General features: G+C 37.6%; 1 protein-coding gene across 1 annotated transcript in view; it reads right to left on the reverse strand.

Annotated features, from left to right (window-relative positions):
- SESN3 (sestrin 3) overlaps nt 1-23,913 on the reverse strand; it is an 87,663-nt gene that overhangs the window by 29,988 nt on the left and 33,762 nt on the right. The window contains exons 2-4 of the mRNA XM_037029791.1: nt 13,888-13,953; nt 1,717-1,914; nt 84-266 (exon numbers count right to left, since the gene is read on the reverse strand). Of these exons, the coding sequence (XP_036885686.1) occupies nt 84-266; nt 1,717-1,914; nt 13,888-13,953 (447 nt within the window). The remainder of the gene's footprint in view (nt 1-83; nt 267-1,716; nt 1,915-13,887; nt 13,954-23,913) is intronic.

Below are 23,913 nucleotides of genomic sequence, written 5' to 3' on the forward strand. Positions count from 1 at the left end.
CTTAAGCAAAATACTTAACTGAATAATTCTTAGTTAGAATCATTAGTAAATATCTTTTCTTATTTCAAAGAAACACTCAGTACCTGAATGTGCTCTTTCGTGATCAGCCAGGGTCGGTGTGCTAGCAGCTTATTTATTTCATTAAGATTTTTCAGTCTTTGTGGTACATATTCCAAACCATTCAACCACTCAGCAATACCTCCTGTCTTCAGAAATTCATCCACATGCATATTTATTAAGTACGAACACTGATGTCTAGCTGCAGCCTAGAACACAAAGAGTTACTTGATAAAACAATCATGGCAGAGCCCTATTCTACTATTGCTAAACAAAAATATAGATAGGATTCATAATTTTATAGCTAAAATTTATTTTCTTATTGAATCCTCCTAAAACTCACATCACGATGCCATAGATTCTTGAGTCAATATATGAAGCTGACGCTTGTATAAGCACATAAAGTATCACATGAAGCCAGTTATTTCCTAGAAGTTGGTACCAATCAACTTAGAAGCCACTTTCTCGTTTTAAGAAAATATGTCATTTCATTATGGTAAGCTGTATCAACTGTATTCTACTTATAACAGTAAAATCTCATTAACTGGAATTCTACCAATTCAAAATGCATGCTGATTTGGGTAATTCTCTTACTCCCTTTGATATAACTGTGACCTCAGTCTTATCTATGCAGATCACTCTATGGAGAAGAAACTGAAAATCACTGACTCCTTCCTATGAAGTTAAAATCAGCCTTGATACTGACAATTTGGTAAATCCAAACAAAGTAGACTTTAAAGTGCTCCATTCCTCAGGGCTCTTTCTCAGTCAAATAGTATCGTTCTATTTTATTTTCTATATTTGTTTCTTAGTATATGAGCATGCTAGGTCTGCTTTCAGCCTGATTTGCATCAAAATCTTAAACTAAAATTATTTCCTTTTTTAAGTTCATAATTCACTTAAATAGAATACTGCCCTTTTTGTGTTTGTTTAAAACTTCAGTGAGAGTATAAACAAGATAGTCAAGTGAAACCTGGTGAAACTAATCTACCAACTCCCAGCTGGCTGCTGGCTCTGTCAGCCCAGCTGGTCTAAACCTGAAATACACAGCACTTGCACCGTGTTCTCATTCCTCTTTTTCTCCAGTACTAGTTTGACTATTACTGTAGCGCTGTTCTTCCTTTCTACCCTTCTCACTCCTGCTACTCATCATCCCAATTTATAATTCTCTCTCTCCTCCTCAAACATTCACTAGCTAACTGGTACCAGGTACTACTATACTTAAAAAGATACAATTCCTTTAAGAATGCTTCTCTTATCCAGAGTCTCCACTGGTGCTGACTGATACTTTCCTCTTAGTTAACCGAAGTAGTAATTATTTTCATGTATAAAATACTAAATAAATGTCACATACGCTTTTATTTTAATAATGAAAGCAAGACATCAAAAGCAAAAACAAAACTTGTGGGATGTTACTTTGGCCCCCTACAAGCATCTTTAATCACAAGAGATTAAAGATGAAAAATGACTTTAGTAAAAATTAAATGAGAACTTTTCCATACATTAAATAGCTTAAAACATACAGGATGTACTCAAGTGATCTGGTATCCAAAAAGTCACAGAATTTTTCAATTTTTAGGTCCTTAAAATTATACCGAGCTCTACACACCCACAAACACAACACTACAAGGAAGAAGGAACGAGAGAGCGCAGAGTCACCATTATTGCGATGTAGTGCCTGTGTGACAGAGGAAGGGGGCCGTCCATGCGCAGCATATAGAACTGGCTCCGCAGGAACGACTCCAGGTACTGAGTGTGCAGACTCATGACCTGGGTGATGTTGTCCAGACGACCAGATGTAGAGTATTCTTCCACAAGAAAGTTAGTACGTTCATCCACTGTGTTTGCTTGGATAACCTTACAACCAAGAAACCCAAAACAAGATAATTATTGAGAAGTAAACACATCTTTGGTTTACATAAATTACGCCACTTTTGAGGCACATGAAATGTTCTTTTGATATTAACAGACACTGGAATTACAGTTGCTCATATGGGAAACAGGAGTAAAAAAGAAAGCACCACTCATTTTTGGCTCTGGTACTCTAAATTATTAAACAACAAATGTCAAATTATCAAATATTATACACACAGCTATGAAACTGGAGGGGGAAGCTTCCATCTGCTTTGCAAGAAACATAAGGCAAATTTTTCAGGGCTCACTTGCATGGCCACTGTCAAATCAATTTGCAGTGAGGCAAAAGCATGGCATTCAATTACATACATCTATAATTTTATCTCAACAGCCAATGAAGATGTTTAATCACATTATCTTTAAACGAGTATTTTCAGTCTCATTCTTTGCTTGTTTTTGTTATTCAATATTAAAAAGAGGCCTTCTGAACTCTTTTTAGGGACAAAAGAAAATATGATAGTTTGTAGGAAAGTGTCAATTTAAAAATCAGTAACACTAGAGGACTGTCATTTCTATTTTGAGACTATCATATTAATTACAAAAAAGATAAAAATTATTAGTAGGGACATCCTCCATCCTAGGAAATCAATGGAGCTTACTCAAAAATAGGGTATCTACATATACTTTCATACACAATGACACCTTGGGCATCACACCAAGAACTGGCTCGAAAGGTGTAAAGGGGCTTATTAGCACCTTGTAGAAGGACCCAGCTCTGTGGGAATGAATAGATATGACATGCATATTTCTAGTGCTGGTTCACTATTTATTGACATTTTAGAGTTCTAGACTTTAGAAGAATATATTTCTTATATTACACCCAAGATTAAATGCAAGTTCATGCACCTAGTTATTAGCACAGCCTGATTGAGAATCCAGATCTCCTGAGGGCCAGACAAAAGGGTCTTTCCAAGAAACCACACTGTTAGTAAGAAACTTCTGATAATTGTAGGGCTGGCTCCACAGGCTCTTCTTAAAATAAGTTACACAAAAGGCATTACTGACTGAGAAAAATTTAATCCCAAAGAAAATATAATATTTGAAAAGTGTAAATTGCAAGGAAATGTTAATTACAATGGTATATAAAGAATTTTAAAAAAAATTTAATACTGTTTTTCAAGAGTTTTCTGTCTTTTGCTCCCATCCAACCCTCCCCACCTCCCTCCCATTTCCAACCCCCGAAGTTTTTGTCCATGTGTCTTTTATACTTGTTCTTGTAAACCCTTCTCCTTTTCCCCTGAAATCCCCTCCCCTCCTGACTCTGGACACCGTCAGCCTATTCTCTATTTCAGTGTCTTTGGTTATATTTTGCTTGTTCGTTTGTTTTGTTGTTTAGGTTCCTGTTAAAGGTGAGATCATGGGGTATTTGTCTTTCACCACCTGGCTTATTTCACTTAGCATAATGCTTTCCAGTTCCACCCATGCTGTCCCAAAGAGTAGGAGCTCCTTTCTTTCTGCTGCAGATAATTCCATTGCGTAAATGTACCATAGTTTTTTTACCCATTCATTTACCTAGGCACTTGGTTATTGTATATTGTGCTGCTATGAACACTGGGGTGCATAAGTTCTTTTGGATTGGTGTTTCAGGGTTCTTAGGATATAATCCTAGCAGTGGAATTGTTGGGTACAAAGGCAGATGCATTTTTAGTTTTCTGAGAAAATTCTATACTGTTTTCCATAGTGGTTGTACCAGTCTGCAATCCCAACAACAGTAAACTATAGTTCCCTTTCCCCCACAACCTCTCCAACACTTGTTTGTTGCTTTGTTTATGATAGCCATTCTAACCAGTGTGAGGTGGTATCTCATTGTAGTTTGAACTTGCATCTCTGATAGCTAGCAATATTGAGCATCTTTTCATGTGCCTCTGGATCCTGTATATGTCCTCCTTGGAGAAATTTCTGTTCAAGTCCTTTGCCCACTTTAAAAGAAACATTTTATTTATTTATCTTTAGAGGGGAAGGGAAGAAGGAGAGAAATATCAATGTATGGTTGCCTCTAGTGCATCCACTGCTGGGAACCGGCCTGCAACCCAGGCATTTGCCCTGACTGGGAATCGAACCACGATCCTTTGGTTCACAGGCCTGTGCTCTACCCACTGAGCTACACCAGCCAGGGCCTTTGCCCACTTTGTAATTGAGTTGCTTCTCTTCTTAGAGTGGAGTCATGTAAGTTTTTTATATAATTTAGATATTAAACCCTTGTAAAAGGTATCATTGGCAAATATGTTTTCCCATACAGTTGGTTCTCCTTTTATTTTAATTCTGTTTTCTTTAGCTGTGCAGAGCTTTTTGTTTTGATGAGATTCCATTTGTTTATTCTTTCCTTTATGTCACTTGCTCTAGAGGACATCTCAGTAAAAATGTTGCTGTGTGAAATATCTGAGGTTTTCCTGCCTATGTTCTCCTCTAGGACTTTAATGGTGTCACAGCTTATATTTATGTCTTTTATCCACCATGAATTTATTTTGGTGTATGGTGTAAGCTGGTGCTTGAGTTTCATTTTTTTTGCATGTAGCTGTCCAGTTCTCCCAAAACCATTTGTTAAAAGGCTATTTTTACTCCATTTTATATTGCTGCCCCCTTTGTCAAATGTTAATTGACCATAGAGACTCGGGTTTATTTCTGGGCTCTGTTCCATTGGTCTATGTGCTTCTTTTTATGCCAGTACCAGGCTGTTTTGATTACAGTGACCTTGTAATACAGTTTGATACCAGGTATTGTGATCCCTCCTACTTTGTTCTTCTTTCTCAAAATTGCAGCCACTATTCGAGGTTGTTTATGGTTTCACATGAAATTTTTGAAGTGTTTGGTCTATGTCTGTGAAATATGCCATTGGTATTTTAATAGGTGTTGCATTGAATCTGTAAATTGCTTGGACATTTTGATGTTAATTCTTCCGATCCATGAACACGGTATATGTTTCCATTTGTTTGTGTCTTCCTCGATTTCTTTCTTCAGTGTTGTGTAGTTTTCTGCATAGACATAGAGGTCTTTTACCTCCTTGGTTAGGTTTATTCCTAGGTATTTTATTTTTCTTTTTGCTATATCAAATGAGATTTTTTTCTTGATTTCTGCTTCTGCTATTTCATTATTGGTATACAAAAATGCCTTTGATTTCTGGATACTGACTTTGCATCCTGCTGTTTTGCTGAGCAGTTTTTGAGTGGAGTGTATAGGGTTTTCTATGTACACTATCATGTCATCTGCAAACAATGACAGTTTTGTTTCCTCCTTTCCAATTTGGATGCCTTTTATTTCCTTTTCTTGTCTGATTGCTGTGGCCAAAACTTTCAATACTATATTGAATACAAGTGGTGAAAGTGGACAACTTTGTCTTGTTTCTGATCTTAGTGGAAAAGCTTTCACTTTTTGCCCGTTAAGTATGATGTTGGCTGTAGGTCTCTCGTATATGGCCTTTATTACGTTGAGGAATGCTCCCTCTAGTCTAACGTTGCTGAGTGTTTTTATCATAAATGGGTGCTGTACCTTATCAAATGCTTTTTTCATCTATTGACATGATCATGTGTTTTTTGTCTTTGCTTTTGTTTATGTGGTGTATTACATTTACTGATTTGCGAATGTTGAACCATCCTCACATCCCTGGGATGAATCCCACTTGGTCATGGTGTATGATCTTTTTAATGTACTGTTGGTTGCGGTTTGCCAATATTTTGTTGAGGATTTTAGAGTCTATGTTCATCAGCGATATTGGCCTGAAGTTTTCTTTCTTTGTTGTGTCTTTATCTGGTTTTGGGATTAGGATGATGCTAGCTTCATAAAAAGAGTTTGGGAGCCTTCCCTTATTTTGGGTTTTTTGGAATAGTCTGTTATGGATGTAGGTTAGCTCTTCCTTAAATGCTTTGTAGAATTCTCCTGTGAAACCATCTGGTCCANTCATGGTGTATGATCTTTTTAATGTACTGTTGGTTGCGGTTTGCCAATATTTTGTTGAGGATTTTAGAGTCTATGTTCATCAGCGATATTGGCCTGAAGTTTTCTTTCTTTGTTGTATCTTTATCTGGTTTTGGGATTAGGATGATGCTAGCTTCATAAAAAGAGTTTGGGAGCCTTCCCTTATTTTGGGTTTTTTGGAATAGTCTGTTACGGATGTAGGTTAGCTCTTCCTTAAATGCTTTGTAGAATTCTCCTGTGAAACCATCTGGTCCAGAGCTTTTGTGTGTTGGGAGTTTTTTGATTACTGCTTCAATTTCTTCTGCTGCTTCTTCATCCAGTTTTGGAAGATTATATTTTTCTAGAAATCTGTCCATTTCACTGAGCTTTTCAAATTTCTTGGCATATAGTTCTTCATAGTAATTTCTTACAATCCTTTGTATTTCTGTGGTGTCAGTTGTAATCTCTATTTCATTTCTGGTTGTGTTTATTTGGGTCCTCTCTCTTTTTTTCTTGATGAGCCTGCTTTAAGCAGGCTTGTCTATTTTGTTTATCTTTTCAAAAAAACACCTCCTGGATTCAGAGATCCTTAGAATTGTGCTTTTAGTCTCTAGGTCATTTATTTCTGCTTTGATCTTGGTTATTTCCTCCCTTCTACTTGCTCTAGGCTGTCTTTGTTGTTGTTCCTTGAGTTCTTGTAGGCATAGGGTTAGGTTGTTTGTTCAAAATGTCTCTCTCTTTTTTTAGATAGACCTGTACCGCTATGAACTTCCCTCTCAGGACTGCCTTCCCTGTGTCCCATAAATCTTGAGTTGTTCTGAGTTCATTTTCAGTTGTTTCCAGAAACTTTTTGATTTCTTCTCTAATTTCATTTTTGACCCATTCGTTGTTTAATGAAATGCTATTCAATCTCCATGTATTTGAGCATTTGGTTTTTTTCCCCTTGGGGTTGGTTTCTAGTTTCAGTCCCTTGTGATCAGAGAAAATACTTGGTATGATTTCAATTTTCTTGAATTTGTTGAGGCTCATTTTGTCCTACCATGTGGTCTATCTTTGAAAATGTTCCATGCGCATTTGAAAAGAATGTGTATTTAGCTTCTTTGGGACGAAGGGCTCTATATATATAAGTTAAGTCCATTTCATGTAGAGCATTGTTCAATGCCACAATATCTTTGTTGATATTTTGTTTGGAACATCTGTCCATTTTTGACAATGGGGTATTAAAATCCCCAACTATAATTGTGTTGCTGTCAATACCTTTCTTGAAGTCCTCTACGATTTTCTTTATGTATTTGGGTGCTCCTACATCGGGTGCATATATTTTTACAATATTTTTGTCTTCTTCGTGGATTCTTCCCTTGAGTATTATGAAGTGACCTTCTGGTCACTTTATGGCCCTTTTTTTGAAGTCTATTTTGTCTGATATTGAATATTGCTACCCAGGCTTTTTTTTCCTGTCCGTTTGCTTGGAATATTTGTTTCCAGCACTTTACTTTCAGTCTGTGTAGGTCTTTTGTCCTGAGGTAGGTCTCTTGTAGGCAGCATATGTGTGGGTCATGCTTTCTTATCCATTCAGCTATTCTATGTCTTTTGATTGGAGCATTTAATCCATTTACATTTAAGGTTATTATTGATAGGTACTTATTCATTGTCATTTTCATACCAGTGTTCCTCTCTATCTCTCTTTTTTCCTTCTTTTTCTTAAAGCAGTACCTTTAGCATCTCTTGCAGAGCTGGTTTGGTGGAGGTGTATTCTTTTAAACTTCTTTTGTCTGGAAAGCTCCTTATTTGGCCTTATATCTTGATTGAGAGCCTTGCTGGGTAAAGTAGCCTTGGTTGCAGGCCTCTGGTTCTCATTACTTGGAATATTCGTTGCCATTCTCTTCTGGCTTGGAGCATTTCCATTTAGAAGTCAGCTGCTAATCTTATCAGGGCTCCTTTGTATGTTATTTCCTTTATTACCCTTGCTGCCTTTAAGATTCTCTCTTTGTTTTGGAATTTTGACATTTTTATTATGATGTGTCTTGAAGTGGGCCTCTTTGGGTTCAGTCTTGATTGGGACTCTCTGTATTTCCTGGATTTGTGTGCCTTTTTGTCTCATCAAATTAGGGAAGTTTTCCATCATTACTCTTTCAAATAGGTTTTCTATCCCTTGTTCTTCTTCTCCTCCTTCTGATATCCCTATTATTTGGATTTTATTATGTTTCATATTGTCTTGTGTTTCTCTTAATCCCTCCTCATTCTTTCTGAGCCTCTTTTCCTTTTCTTGCTCTTTTTGGGTGTTTTTTTCTACTTTGTCCTCCAGCTCACCATTCTGATCTTCTGCTTCATCTATTCTGCTTTTCATTCCTTCTACTGTGGTCTTTAGTTCAGATATTGTATTCTTCATTTCCTCTTGGCCCTTGTTGATAGTTTCTATTTCCTTTTTAATGTTGATATAGCTTGCAGCAAGTTCATTGTAGTTTCCCTGTAGTTCCTGGTAATTCACTGTGAGCTCATGGAGCTTCCTGATAACCACTGCTTTGAACTCAATATCTGAGAGTTGACTTGCCTCTATTTCATTTAGCATTTTTTTCTGAGGCTTCCTCCTTTCCTTTCATTTGGAGATTGTTTCTTTGTCTTCCCATTGTTTGTGAGACTCTTCTTGTTAGCCTCAGCTTCTTAAATTGATCTGTTCTGGCTCCCAGGGTTTATGGTGTGAACTTCTGTGGTAGAATACCTGTGAGATTCAGTGGTGCAGTCTCCTTCAGGTATCCTGATGTTTACTGCTTCCACCTACTCTTGTTTGTGATCATTTGGAGGGGTAAAGCAAAATAGTTTAAGACAGCAAGAAAGTATTCTATGCTATTTACAGTAGCAGCCGATAGAGAAGAGACAAGAGATCCTTTGGCTATGTATAGTGTTAACCATGATCTTCTGCCCAACTAGCCACCTTTTAGAAAGAATGGAAAGAAGGTAAGACTCTTGTTATGGAGGGAAAGATTGTGAGTTGGATCTAGAAAGCAATGAGGTTGTGGGAGGTCCGATTCTGAGGTAAGGTGAGAGTAAAGGATAGTAAATAGGTGTACTGTGTTAGAGAACAGAGTTAACCACTATAGTAATAGAGTTCAGGAAAACATGAAGTGGGCTAAGATCTGGGAGGGGTGTTGTGTAGTATTTACAGTAGTATGGAGCAGCTATTATTTATAATAATATTAGAGCAACAATCATGTGACAGAATCTATGAAATCTAGGTAACAAGAATAGGGAGTATATGACTGTCAGTAATAAAGTGAAGGACAGTAAGTTAGCAATATACTATGAATGAGAGAACAGGGGAAATCTGTCAAATGATACAATATAACCAGCCAAGCAAAGAAGACTAAACAGAAAGAAGAGGAATACAAAAATAGTATTCAAATAAAAGACGTAAGAATAATGAAAAACAATAATACAAATATGCAATAACTTGCAGGTTCTCTGTAATATCAAAATGAAATTTGTCTCTCTGTCTCGGCCGTTTGGTTGAGGGGGCATCCCTCAACCAAAGAGGGATGCCCCCTCTTTGGGTCCAACTCTGGTCTTTTCACAGTTCTGGGTTTTTTGTCTCACTTGTGGGTATTTAAAAAAAAAAACAGACTAAGGAAGGAAGAAGAGATAAAATTGGAAAGAACAGAAGAAGGAATAAAGCAAGAAAGAAGAAAAGAAGTAAAAGGAATTGAGAGATAAAAATAATAAAAATTTAAAAATATAAAACTACTTTTAAAAAAATCAAACAAACAAACAAACAGAAAAACCTCTTGCTGGTTTCAAACTGGCCAAACTGGTTTTTCTGTTCTTGCTGGGTGCAGCTGGCTGAGGGGCAACTGGCATGCTTTTCTCCCTTCCTGTTCAGCACTCGGTCAGCCTCACTCACACTTTCCCCAGGTCTGGTCGCACACTCTCCCCAGAGCTAGCCCAGCCACCCTCTGCAGGGCCCTAGGTGCAGGCTCCAGGTCTCCCGAGGCACGCGCTCTCTCTGGGTTCATGGGTGTGAGCTCTGGGTCTTTCATGGAGATGTGCTCTCTCTGGGTCCATGGGTGTGGGCCCCGGGCATTCTACAAAGCTCTCCCAGGGTTGTGGTTGGGCATGTGCATGCGAATGCCAGGCCAGTCTGCCTCTGGTAGCCTGTGCTCAGGTGCACATTCTTCCCAGGGCTATACGTGGGTGGTCACAGCTCCTGTGTGTTTGCCACTTAGTCCTTACTTCACTCTCTGCGACTTTAAGCAACCAGGTCTCTCCCACTGCTGATACAAACCCTGTTTGGCCAGGGAGGGAGCGCTGACCCAGCTCTCTCCCAGGAGCCCTGTGGCCAGCCCAGAGGGTGCCGGGCCTGGGGCTGCAGCCTCCCTGGTCCCCACACTTAATTACAATGGTATAAAAAAGCAATTTCACTTTAGCTCACTATAAAGCCAGACATGTGTTCATTTACACATTTCCCCCATTTTGTCAACCAGAGGGGTCAAGATTGTTAAAAACATAATAGGATCTAGATAAACTACATGTAATTAGGGATAGGATACTTGTTTTTGTTTTGTTTTCCCCAGCAGAAGTTTCTTGTGTTTAACTGATGCCTAACATACATTAATAAATAATTCATATGATAGAACAGATCCTGAAAACAGCGGTGGCTTCAGCAAATCAGATTATTTTCAAATATATACTATGAAAATGATTGTATCAGGAAATCTTTACACACACACACAGGTTCAGGCACAAATAATGTCTGCTCAAGTATAGATGGTAGGGTAATAATATACATATAATACTTCACAGTTTTAATTTGAACATTTCACCCAAAATGTCATATGGTGTGCTTGAGTGTGGTATTGTTATGTTACAGAATTAGATGCCTATAATTTTTGTAATAAAAAATTTTGTAATTTTAAAAAGGGGGCATTATTTGTGCCAAACACTGTGTGTGTGTTGTGTGCACATGTGTGTGTATATATATACAGCCCCTATGTTGTATGAGGGAAATAGGACCTAGCAGAGACTAATAGGTACCTACTGCACGGTCACCACCTAGATCAGCTACAGTCACTGCGCTCTAAAACATTACTGCTAACTTTCATGGAGTATTTTCTTTCTTTTTTTTCTTTTCTTTTAATTATTTATTAATTATTGTAACATTTGCCTTTTTAAGTATATTTGATTGATTATGCTATTACAGTTGTCCCAATTTTTCTCTCCCCTTTATTCCCCTCCACCCTGCACTGCCCACCCTCTAACATTCCCCCCTGCTTAGTTCATGTCCATGGGTCATACATAGAAGTTCTTTGGCTTCTCCATTTCCTATACTATTCTTTTTTTTTTTAAATATATTTTATTGATTATACCATTACAGTTGTTCTATTCCCCCCTTCATTCCCCTCCACCCGCACACTCCCTCCCCCACTATTCTCCCCCCCTTAGTTTATAACCACGTGTCTCAAGTTCTTTAGATTCTATATTTCCCCCACTATTCTCGCCCTCCCCCCTATCTATTTTCTGCCTACCATCTATGCTATTTTCTGTACCTTCTCCTCCTCCCACCCCCCTGTTGCTAACCCTCCATGTGTTCTTCATTTCTATGGTTCCACTCCTGATCTAGCTGTCCTCTTGGTTTGCTTTTGTTTTAGGTGTGGTGGTTAATAACTGTGTGTTTGCTGTCCTTTCACTGTTAATATTTTTCATCATCTCTTTCTTGTATAAGTCTCTTTAGCATTTCATATAATAAGGGCTTGGTGATGATGAACTCCTTGAACTTGACCTTATCTGAGAAGCACTTTATCTGTCCTTCCATTCTAAATGAAAGCTTTGCTGGATAAAGCAATCTTGGCTGTAGGTCTTTGGATTTCATGACTTGGAATACTTCTTTCCAGCCCCTTCTTGCCTGTAAGGTCTCTTTTGAGAAATCCGCTGACAGTCTGATGGGTACTCCTTTGTAGGTGACTATCCCCTTATCCCTTGCTGCTTCTAGGATTCTCTCCTTCATTTTGGTCTTGGCTAATGTAATTATGATGTGCCTTGATGTGTTCCTTCTTGGGTCCAACTTCTTTGGCACTCTCTGAGCTTCCTGGATTTCCTGGAAGTCTATTTCCTTTGCCAGACTGGGGAAGTTCTCCTTTATTATTTGTTCAAATACGTTTTCCACTCGTGGCTGTTTCTTTCCCCCTTCTGGTACCCCTATAATCCGGATGTTGGAACGTTTAAAGATGTCCTGGAGGTTCCTAAGCCTCTCCTCATTGTTTTGAATTCTCATTTCTTCATTCCTTTCTGGTGGGATGTTTTGTTCTTCCTTCTGGTCCATTCCATTGATTTGAGTCCCAGTTTCCTTTCCATCGCTATTGGTTTCCTGGACATCTCCCTTCATTTCAATTAGTTTAGCCTTCATATGTTCCTCTAATTTGTGACTGTAATCAACCAGTTCTGTGAGCATCCTGATAAATAGTGTCTTAAATTGGGTTTCTGAGAGGCTGGCAATCTGTTGGTCACTTAGAGTTATTGGCTCTGGGAATTTGAGTTCTCCTTGCACCATCTTTTGGGCTGTTCGTGCCTGTTAAGTAGCAGGATCAGAGCCCTAGGTTTTCACCAGAGCAGGGCAACTCAGTCGCTGGGTTGTGACGTTGTATGTGGGGTCAAAGAGGGACAATGGCTTCCCTCCGTCGCCTGCTGCCGAGACCCCCACCAGCACCACAGCCACCACCGTCACCAGGCCCACGCGCCTCGCTCCACGGCATGCGAGTGTGCCATCGCTGTCAGCCCTCCCACTGGGTTCGCCCCCTGGAGCCTGCGTGGTCTGTCTCATTGTGCGCGAATGTGCGACCTTGGTCAGTCTGCCCCGCACCCCGACTAGTTCTGGGCTGCCTGCACTCCTCGGTCTGTCCTGCCCGACCCAGCTCCGCTGCTGGCTCCACCTCTCTTACCGTCCTCATTGAATGGTTCATTGCTGTCGGACTTCCGTATAATTCTGTTTTCTGGTCTCTGGGTGTGTCTTAGTTCTCCAAAACTTTTGTTGTATCCAAACTTGGTTGCAGGAGAAGGCACAGTGTTTCCACCTATGCCTCCATCTTGGCGGAAGTACCTCATGGAGTATTTTCATTTAAATTACAAGGTCACAAAAAAAGTGAAATGAAGGTAAAGGAACTGCTGACTTTGGCAATGACCTGGCAGGTATTATTTGAATTCTCCTCATCCCTTCTTCTAAGACGATGCCTGGCACATAATAGTTGTTCTATAAATATTTGTTGACTAATTTCAGAACAATATGGGGATAATGTTGGTGCTTTATGATAAATGCTATTTTTGCAGTATGTTGTGAAATCAGCACATATAACGGTATGAGTTAATAACTCCTTGAAGCAAAGAAAAATCCCTTAATTAGTGGTTCTCAAACTTTTCGTAGTCTAGGTATACCTGGGAGAGGCATCTAGGAATCTAGAAGGTCCTGCACTTTGCTGTGACACTCATAGAAATGTACACCCACATGACAGGCACAAATCTTGTACTGATTTTACAACCTTTCTTGCATTCACCACCTAGACTCCCCACCCTCAACAAAGGTACAGAGTGTAACAGAGACTCCGTAACATTCTGTGCAATCAAGACTTAGGACCAAATGAAAAGAATAATCACTAGTAATGAAATATCATGTTTTGTTTAATAACAGGTTTAATAAGGAAACTTAACAGGTTTAGTTGAGAAACTCATTTCAATTAGTTTTTCTTAACATTTAATAACCTAAAATCACCATGAAACAGTGGTTATTTTAAAACCTAAAACCTTCAGATATATATTAAATTTTATTACTGCTTGGAACTTTGCTCAGAAAAGTTATTTGAAATCAAACATGCTAAAATTGATATTTCTTATCTTACAGTACAATTATTTTAGGCAGATTATTACACACACAGTCTTTTTAGTGAAGTTGAAAAAAATATGTGTGGTTTTCTGATGTATAAATAATAAATACAATCAAAACACATGTTTACTTCCATATTAAAAATATAAGGCAGATAAACTTACTTCCTTCTCTGGAATAAAGGCACTTGGTCCTCTTGTCAAAGGTTGAGACACTCTGATTTTCTTATCCTGTTTTTAAAAGAAAAGTTTTACGTATTAATAATGACTTTCTAAGAAAAAGTTAACTTGGTGCAAATTTATCGCTAAGGTACTAAAATAAATAGAATTATGTAAAATCAGAGTAAGTGTTAGGTCTCAGATAGATGAAAGCCCATAGAGCCATTGTATGAATAAGATAATGAGGCAAACTCCTACCACAGTGCTGAGAGCACAGTAGGCTCCCGAAATGTCACTTCCTCAGTCATACTCTACAGCACCATGGATTTTTAGTCTACAGTTGACATGACTGAAAACTACGAACCTCCATAGTAAAATCCTACATAATAGTATACTAATAGTATACCTCAAATTGAAAGCTAAAGGTTAAATTCAAAGAATCAAATTACAGACAACTTCCCAAAGCAATAACCTGACCTTTATAAAAAATGAAATAAAATAGGAATAATTATATTTAACTTTTAATGCTTAAAGAAAAATGTAAAACTTGGAGAAGTTAATTTAACCTAAGAAATGGGAGAATACAATCATGCTTATTGTCACACTTGCTATTGTATTTAGTATTAACAGCTAGTAGACTGGCAAGAGTATGTCAATGTTATCTTTTGTTATAAAATTTAAAAAATGTTTTATTTATTTTTAGAGAGAGGGGATGGGAAGGAGAAAGAGCAGTAGAGAAACATCGATGTGTGGGTTGCCTCTTGAATGCCCCCCACCAGGGTCCTGGCCCAAAACCCAGGCATGTGCCAACTGGGAACTGAACCAGCAACTCTTTGGTTTGCAGGCCCACACTCAATCGACTGAGCCACACCAGCCAGGGTTGTTATAATTGTTTAATTAAAAAATATTTTGAGCCCTGTCCTGGCAGCTAAGTTGGTTAGAGGGTTATCCCAACATGCTAAGGTTGAAGGTTTGATCTCCAGTCAGGGCACATACAAGAATCAACCAATGAACGCATTAATAAGTGGGACAACAAATCAATGCTTCTCTCCCCCTTCCTCTCTCTAAAATTAACAAATTAAAAAATACTTCGGCCTGGCTGGTATAGCTCAGTGGATTGAGCGCGGGCCTGCGAACCAGAGGATCGCGGTTCAATTCTCAGTCAGGGCACATTCCTGGGTTGCAGGCCAGTTCCCTGCAGGCAAACTCCCAGCAGGGGATGCACGAAAGGCAACCATACATTGATGTTTCTCTCCCTCTCTCCTTCCCTTACCCTCTAAAGATAAATAAATAAAATCTTTAAAAATATATTTCGGTGTTCTCATTTAAGTGTGATTACCTATAAGCCTCAAAATCCCAATCAGGGAGTCATTCCCTTCTCCATAGGCATGTTGAGGAGCAGGAATAGTCAAAATAAGGCTCTCAGGCTTTGAAGTCCTTCTTAGCATGAAGAAGAGATAGGACAAATAGGCACTTAATTTTCTATAATAGAAGTAACATTTTAAAGTTGTGAGAAAGCCCTCCAAAACCATAACATAAAAATAGGGACTATGCCATGGCTTATAAAGATCCTAAACACTGAGTGGGAAATTAAAGAGCACAGGAACAGATGTCTACTGAAAGGGAGTATATTAGGTGCCACCAAGCCCATCTCAGGAAGCTTCTAAACTGACGAGGTAGCTCCAGGTGGTTCCTCATCTGAGATGGCAATACAGCTTTCATGTGACTTTGTCTCCCGGCCACAGCCGACTAGACCAGTGATTTCCAACCCTTTTCATCTCATGGTACACATAAATTAATTACTAAAATTCTGCAGCACACCAAAAAAAATTGTGTTTTTGCTGATCTGACCTCCAAAGAAAGTATAATTTTGATTCATTCACACTGATGACTACTGTTGTTGCTGCTCTCATTTCGACAATCTAAAAGAAAAGAGGGCCATGTCCCTGACTAAATAGTCAGGTACTTCATGTTTTAAAAAACTCTTGTGGCACACTGGTTGAAAACTGATGATCTAGACCAATAGATACAGAAGTTGATTTGTAGCCCATGGGTTCCCTGATAAAGTTCTGCCTAAGTAGAGTTGGGGGTAATTAGCTGAACTGGTAAATTCTAGAATACTAGAAGTAACATGGGAGTACTAGAGTTATATGAGTAATGTAACCCAATGGAGAGAAGAGAAAAAACATTCAGAAGGAGAAGCTAAGAGAAAATAACGAAGCACCAGAGTAAGAATCAACAGATGCCTGCTCCTCAAGGAAAACCACTAGTTTCTATGGATTCACCAAAGTGAAGCCTAATCAAGGTTCTCTCCTCTCTCCCTCCTTTCCTCATTCTTCTTTTTCTCTGTACAAAGTAACTGAGTCTTTTCATTCCTTACAAAAACAGCCTACCAAGCACAAAATAGGTGCTTAAGTTCCTCACCTTATTAGGAGGCAGTCACAAACAAATTGGTAAAAGTAGGCAGGTAGGCATTCAAAGATTTTTTGAGCCTAATCAGACTGCTGATAGACACTGTGGATACTCCACAACAAAACGGTATTGTCCCTGCCCTTATGAGCTCGGCACAACATCACCATTTATTCTCAGGGTTCTATGGAAATAAATATATTAAGTAATGATAATCTTAAACTGGTAAGTTTTCAAAAAGAACTAGACATCTGGGTTACATTTATAAAGTGATGACAGATGTATCTCAATTTAGTGGTAAAGCACACTAGAGGACTCCATGTAAAAAAAACAAAAATTTCAAATTTCTAATATTGGTTATTCCTTGCCTATATCAACTATGAATCTCCATTTACCAAGAAAAATAATTTAAAAGAAAATAACAGATTTCTTTCCCTTTGCTGTTCTCTGTAAGTTATAGAAAATGCAATTTCAAATACTGTATTTAATATGGCCTAATGCACCATTATCTGAAAAGCAACCTCTTTATAACTGATCATTTACAATGAACAAAGCAGAGAAAATTACTTTGAGCACAAATTATAGGTTTGGAAAAAATGCCAATATGGGGATAAATGGGATCTTTTGATTGCATTTATAAAAATGCATAAAATTAATAGAAAATATAAGGAGAGAGAAAAGTGTACATAGGGACTGTAGAGATGCAGAATGATTACTAACATTATCTGTTTATAAAAATCACTGTTTGATATATTTATCAATTGAATTTACTTTTAAATGGCTGAAACTGTTACGTTGGTTACCAAAATATTTTCTGGAATAAGAGATGTTTAAATCTGAAATACATCTTCATTACAAAATGAACTGTATATCACTGCACTTAAAAGAATGTAACATCTCTTAGTTTTCACCAACTGATAAGCAACTGAAACTCAATTTCACTTGTGTCAATATTCATTTACTCAGCAAATGTTCATTAAACATTTACACTGTACTAAGCACATTGAAGACACAGAGTCAGACTGGCAGAATTGCAAATAACTCACTGTATATAGCCTATGATATATTCCAGAATAGATGTATATAAAAGGTGATGTGGAAGGCTATCATTTTGGCCATTACAATTCACTTCATTATTTCCCAACTGTTGAACATTAAAGTTGTATACAGTTTTCACTGCTATAAATAATGCTGTGCTGAATATCTTCGTATAAAGAAATTTAGTGGGTATATTTTGTGGTATTTGGGCTAGTTTCCTTAGGAAAATTCCCAGATGTGATTTTACTGGCGTTTAGGTTATACGTATCTTTAAAGTTTTTGTTGACAATATGCTAACAAAATTGTTTTACCAATGTTGGTTCCATCAGCTGAGCAAATATCCATTTAACTCATAAACTCCAAAAGTGAAAATCAGCATCCAAAAATGTGTGTGAATTTTTTTATTATATACTGATTTGAGGTAAAATTTCTTAAATGGATCTGTGGGTGAGATCTGTTTTCAGTAATACAATTCTGGGAGTGATGTTTCCCTGGGCCTGAGATAGATACACACACACACACTAGCTGGGAAGTTACTGCAACAGGCCAGAAGAGATGATGTGGCCTAAGAGCTGTTTAGACACTAAGGACAAGGAAAAACTAACATCATTTTTAAGTTTCATTGTCATGTATCCTTCCTCAGTTGCATCACTACTGAATCATCAGCCATCTTTTCTGGTGAGGACTATTACTGCCTTCAGTTGGCTGCTTTAAGTAGTTATATGAAGGTGAAATGCAAAATTTTAAAAATTATCAATGCAGCCCATAAATTCTATTGTAAACATGTTTTACCAAAAGTTTTTTCCCTCCACTTACTTTCTATCCCTGTATGTATTTAAAGTTGACAAGAACAAATACAAAAGAAAAAGGACTGCTTCATATTCAAAAGATTCACTTTAAAACCTTAAGCTGAAGTTCTGGTCTCCATAATAGTGATACCTTTCCTCAGCTTTTATTTCAAATCCAAAATGCTGGGGACAAAATTCCTACTTCATGTAGCCACATGTGACTAAATTTCATTAAAACTAAACGAAGTTAAAAATGAAGCTTCTCAATCATGCCTGTCACAATTCAAGTGTTCAACAGCCACACGTGGCTATGGCTACCTACAGGAAGAGTGCAGACCTTTCCATCTGCCACAGCAGGAGGTTCTACCACAGTGCTGCTCTAGAGTCATTCCATTTTTTTTTAAATCACATTTCAAGCATTTTAATGCCTTTCTGAAATGTTAAATGACTGCTCTGCAGAGTTATTGCTTTGATGGTTACTCCTACTCAATCCCGTAACAAAGCATAATTGCAGAAATCCTCTTAACCAAATTAAGAGTGAATCAGATAGCAGCAATGCACGAAAAGAAAAAATCAGTTCCAAAGAATTCTTCTCATTTCTGCTCACATTAGTCTCCAGAAAAATATCAAGGAATTTTTTTCTCTCTCCCCACTCTAAAAATTATGGTAAAAAAATACGTGAGATCTACCCCCTTAACAATTTAACGTGCAATACAGTATTCTTGACTGTAAGCACAATGTTGTACAGCAGATGTTAGGACTTCCATTTTCCTAATGGCAAAGTTACACCATTGAACAACTTTCATTTCCCTTACCCTCAGCAACCACTGCTTTCTGCTTTTTGTGCAAGCACGCTCTTCAGATCCCAGCTGAGATGCTCCCTAAGTAATCACCAGCTTTCTCCACTTCCCTGCACAATTCAGATCAGCCTATTTTTGTGCAAGAGATCCCCTTGCTAGGCTTCCGTAACCCTGAACCACCCAATACACTTCTCTCAAGTGAGTGTTTCTTCCATGGTTTCATCTTCATGACACACACAAAATGACACCAACAGTGACTACTGAGGAAGAGAGTAGGGGAAGTAAAGCAGAGAACAGGCCATGCGATGTAAAAATGAACAAACCGGACAACTGAGTCCTGCATCTTTTACATCCATCTGGGAGGTACTTCTTTTTAGCCTTTCAGACTGGCTTTGGGCATTTGGAACCGCCTGTGATGCCATCTGTTTGTAGTATTAGTACCTTCAAATGAACATGTTTCAAACTAATCTGCTACCCCAAACTAGCCACTCCTGCTCACTTTCCTCTACAAGTTATAAAATCACTACACACACTAGTAACCTTGGCTCCGATTTACAGTTATCTTTGACTCCTCATCCTAGAAGTCTGCATTCAAACAGCTGTCACATCCTATCATTGCTTTTCCCAATGATCTCTTTGTTATCCTTTAATAGACCCTTCAACCCTTCAGCCCGAGTTTCTCTCAGGCTGAGAAATATTTTCCCCTCACAACTGAGAACAACATCAATTCTAGGTCTTGGCTTTCTCTAGTTAGGAGGCTTTGAGAAGACAATACATAAAAATGTAAAAATGAAAAGCATAATACAAATAAAGTCTTATTTTTATTTTTCTGCCAATTTTCTTTAATGCAAAACAAAACACTTCAAACTAGAACAGCTATAGTTTTTCAACAGGAGCTACTCTGATAGAATAATTCAAGGGTCATTCTGTAAGTGAAAATAACCTGCAACTGCACTGATTTTGAAGAACAACATTGCTGTCTTTTCCTCTCTTGCAATGTGAATAAAGCTAATTTCTTATTTGGGGGAATAAATGACTCTGATCATACTAGCAGTGAATCTTTGTACAACGGCAAAATCGTAAGCCTTACTTTGTGTCTATGAAAATCCAAAACCAACAAATGAGCCCTTGAAATTTTTTAGCTGCACAGTCCATTATCCTAGCCACTAGTCACAGGTGGCTCTTTACATTTCAGTTGATTAACATTAAAGTTAAAAATTTAGTGCTGCAATGACACTAGTCACATTCCAAGTGTGCCAACAGCCACATGCAGCTAGCAGGTACCGTGATGGACAATGCAACTCTAGGATTTTTCTATCATCATCAAAGGTTCTATGGCAAGGGTATCAAACTCATATTCACCAGGGGCCACATCAGCCTCGCAGTTGCCTTCGAAGGGCCAAAATAATTTTAGGACTGTATAAATGTTAACTACTCCTTAACTGTTAAGGAGTTGAAATCACATTCAGCCCTTTGAAGGCAACCGCAAGGCAGCCCCTGGTGAAAATGAGTTTGACACCCCTGTGCTACGGTAAAGCATTGCTCCACAGCAGTAATTAGTCCTGATTCCAGCTACTGGGATAATGATGCAGATAAAAAATGGTTAAAAATTCAAGAGTGAACATAAGGATAATAAGCGTGTACTAAGGTGACCTCATAGGTATAAAAATAGAAATTAGACAACAGTTACAGAATTTAAAATTCTCCATAAAACCTCATAATTTCAATCAAGAAAAAAAACTATAGTTATGAAACAGGAACAGGTACTTTTTATGTATCAGTTCTCTGGGTTCTAAGAGATTATTTTACAAGGGTTGTGATCTCTAGAGTGCGCTATAGGAAAAGTTTATTTTTTCAGATAAATTATAGCTGGAAGAAGTTATGCTTAAAATACATCAGTTGAGATTATGCATATTAAGTAATTTTCTGCTGGAAATCAAAACACTAAAAAAATAAAGAATTATATTTAGAAACTTGCTTATTTTGACATTTAATGGCTAAGAAATTTACTAGATCACTTTATATAAATTAACTCCAATATAAAATTAAGATGCTTAGAAGTTAGGTATTCTTAAAATTATGCCTTTAGATGCTATCAGTAAACTACTTGACCCAAAAAAGCTGAATGCCAAAAAGATTAACAGCTGCATTTTAAGCTACTAAATTCTTTCAAATAAATTATTTAATTTAGCCCTGGCTGGAGTGGTTCATTTGATTGAGCACCAGCCTGTGAACCAAAGGGTTGCTGGTTCGATTCCCAGTCAGGGCATGTGCCAGGGATGCAGGCCAGGTCTTCAGTTGGGGGCATGTGAGAGGCAACCGGTCAATGTATCACTCACACATCATTGTTTTTCTCTCTCCCTTCCCATTTCTCTAAAAATAAATAAATAAAATCTTCAAAAAATCATTTTAATTTTTACTTTTCTTTGGTTTATTTCACTTAACAATGAAAAAACACATTTCATTTATTAAAATATAAAAGCTGCTTATGAATTTATCTGAGAGAATATTGAAAGTAATATGTGTAATTAATTTTGCAGACACTTAAATAAAAAAAGTTTGACATACAAAACAATTCTACCAAAGCAGAAATTTGACCTCACTAAGCATATTAATTCCACCAATTATAAAGATATCTTTAGAAGATAGTTTAATAGCTTTGTGTATTGTGTATTGTTTTAATACACAATGATAAAATATCTTAAATATGAAACACATGCCCCAAACAAAATCTTGAAGCATAATTAAGCCAACTACAATTATCAATACAACTAGTAAATTTCAGTTGTTGGCTCTCCTTCTATTCTTTATAAATGTTCCATATTGGCAGAAACCACTGCAAAAGAGCCAGAGGTGGACAGGTGGCTCTACACTATGAAATAATGCTAATACTATCTCTTTATTCCTTGGCAGTCAATTTCAGGAATAATGGCTGGGTTCATAAAAATTGATGACATTACATATTTTTGAGGGAAAGGGCAAATGGAAAGGAACATAGAGATGGCAACTCTATTTCTAAATAAGAAAAGACTGGGTTTTAAATTATATTAATAATAGTATTGGGTTAGCCAAAAAGTTCATATAGTTTTTTCCATAAGATGACTCTAGCAGTGTTTAGTTGCCTTCAACTTCATTTGAAACAATTTTGTTAGACTGTACTGTGACAGATGTCATATGAACATTCATTAAAAAAATTGGTGAATTTTTGTGTAGCCATTTTAATATTGAAGATGGAAGAAAATACGCAACATTTTTAGCATATAATACTTTAGTATTTCGAGAAAGGTAAAGCTTCAACTGAAACACAAAAAGGTTTTATACACTGTATGGATAAGGTGCTGTGACTGATCAAACGTGTTAAAAATGGTCTGTAAGGTTTCACCCTAGAGGTATCTCACTGGACGATGCTCCATGGTTGGGTAGATCAGTTGATGTTGATAGCAATCAAATCAAGTCATCAATTGAGAATAATCAACTTTATATTACACAAGAGATGGCTGACATACTCAAAATATCCAAATCAGTAGTTATTGGTGAAAATGAAAAATGTGTCTTATTTTATGGAAAAACTAGATGGACTTTTTTGGCCAACCCATGAGATTGGTAATTGTACAGTAAACCCAAATTTAAATGCCTGTCATGTGGAATATACATTATGTTCTCACCATCCCAAAACAGCCTAAAGACTATTTCACAGAATTGTGAATTTTCTTGTTCTAGATTATGTACTCACCTTCATAGCACTGTCATAACTCAATGAGGTGTAAGGTCATTTGGTGAGAAAAGATCTAGAAGCAGAAAAATGGCAATAGCACCAAGGACGAGAATATTTCAAATGGCACCAACATCTCTCCTACTACTTGGAGTCAGAATGGTGCAAAGAACTGCTTAGACTAGGAGCCCAGTCAGGCTCTACAGGACGTGGCACTCAAAATTCCCCTTCACAATGGGGGAATCCTGACTCATTCTAGGAGCCTGCGACTTCAGAAGTTGACATCCTTTCACTACGGTATTAAAACCAAGGATATCAAGTTCTTCCTGCAACAGCTCCACTCTGGGTAGAGTCACCTGAAGAATGTTGCAAGATCTTGTTACTCATAGTGGAAATTTCAGCCTTCTTCAACAATACATACTGATTAAAAATTTTAACTTGAAATCTCAAAACATTTCCATGAAAAGCATTGCATTTATCAACTGTATTTTAGCAATGTCTTTACCTCCTCTTTACCTTACTAAGCTGTTAGCTCCAGGTGGACAAGGATAGTTTTAGTGCCTTGCTCATCACTGAGCATTTCAACTTCAGTATGGGGTATGGGTGTGAGGTAGAGTTCTACTCCAATTTAAGTTTTACATAATATCACTTAAATCATAGTATTTTTTTATCTATTTCACTTTTCAAAAAATGAGTTGCAAAAAATGTGGTATCATGATTTAGTAGTATTCATTAAAAAACAACCCTCCTCTGCCATTTGGTAGAAACTGTCAGGCAATTTTTGTTTTACCAACTGTGGGTCTAAAGATAGACAAATATTACTGAGTACTCTGCAAACAGCAGCCGTGAGTACCACTGTTCCTAGTAGAAATCAGCAGTAGTTATTTTCTGTAGTAGATGCAATTAAGAAAGCAAAGATAAACAGGTCTTAGTCCAGAACTGAAATTAAAAATGTACATCCATACTGCAAAGAGTTAAATCTGCACTGCAGTACAGCTGAGTTTCTAAATGAGCTTTCCTTTGGCTAGTAGGAAAATCCCCTATGTAAAAAATTATTTTTTGATTTTTATAGAGAGGAAGGGGAGAGGGAAGGGGGAAGGGAGAGGGAGAAAGAAGGGGGAAGAGAGAGAGACATCAATTTGTTGTTCAATTTATTTATGAATTATTGGTTGATTCTAGTATGTGCTCTGACTGGGGATTGAACCCACACCCTGAGCACACCGGGTCAACACTTCAACCAACTGAGCTACTCGGCCAGGGCAACAAAATCCCTTTTACTCATTAG

This window comes from Sturnira hondurensis, unplaced genomic scaffold (genome assembly GCF_014824575.4).
Source record: "Sturnira hondurensis isolate 20B ecotype Veracruz unplaced genomic scaffold, ASM1482457v3 Scaffold0020489, whole genome shotgun sequence".
Lineage (NCBI taxonomy): Eukaryota > Metazoa > Chordata > Mammalia > Chiroptera > Phyllostomidae > Sturnira > Sturnira hondurensis.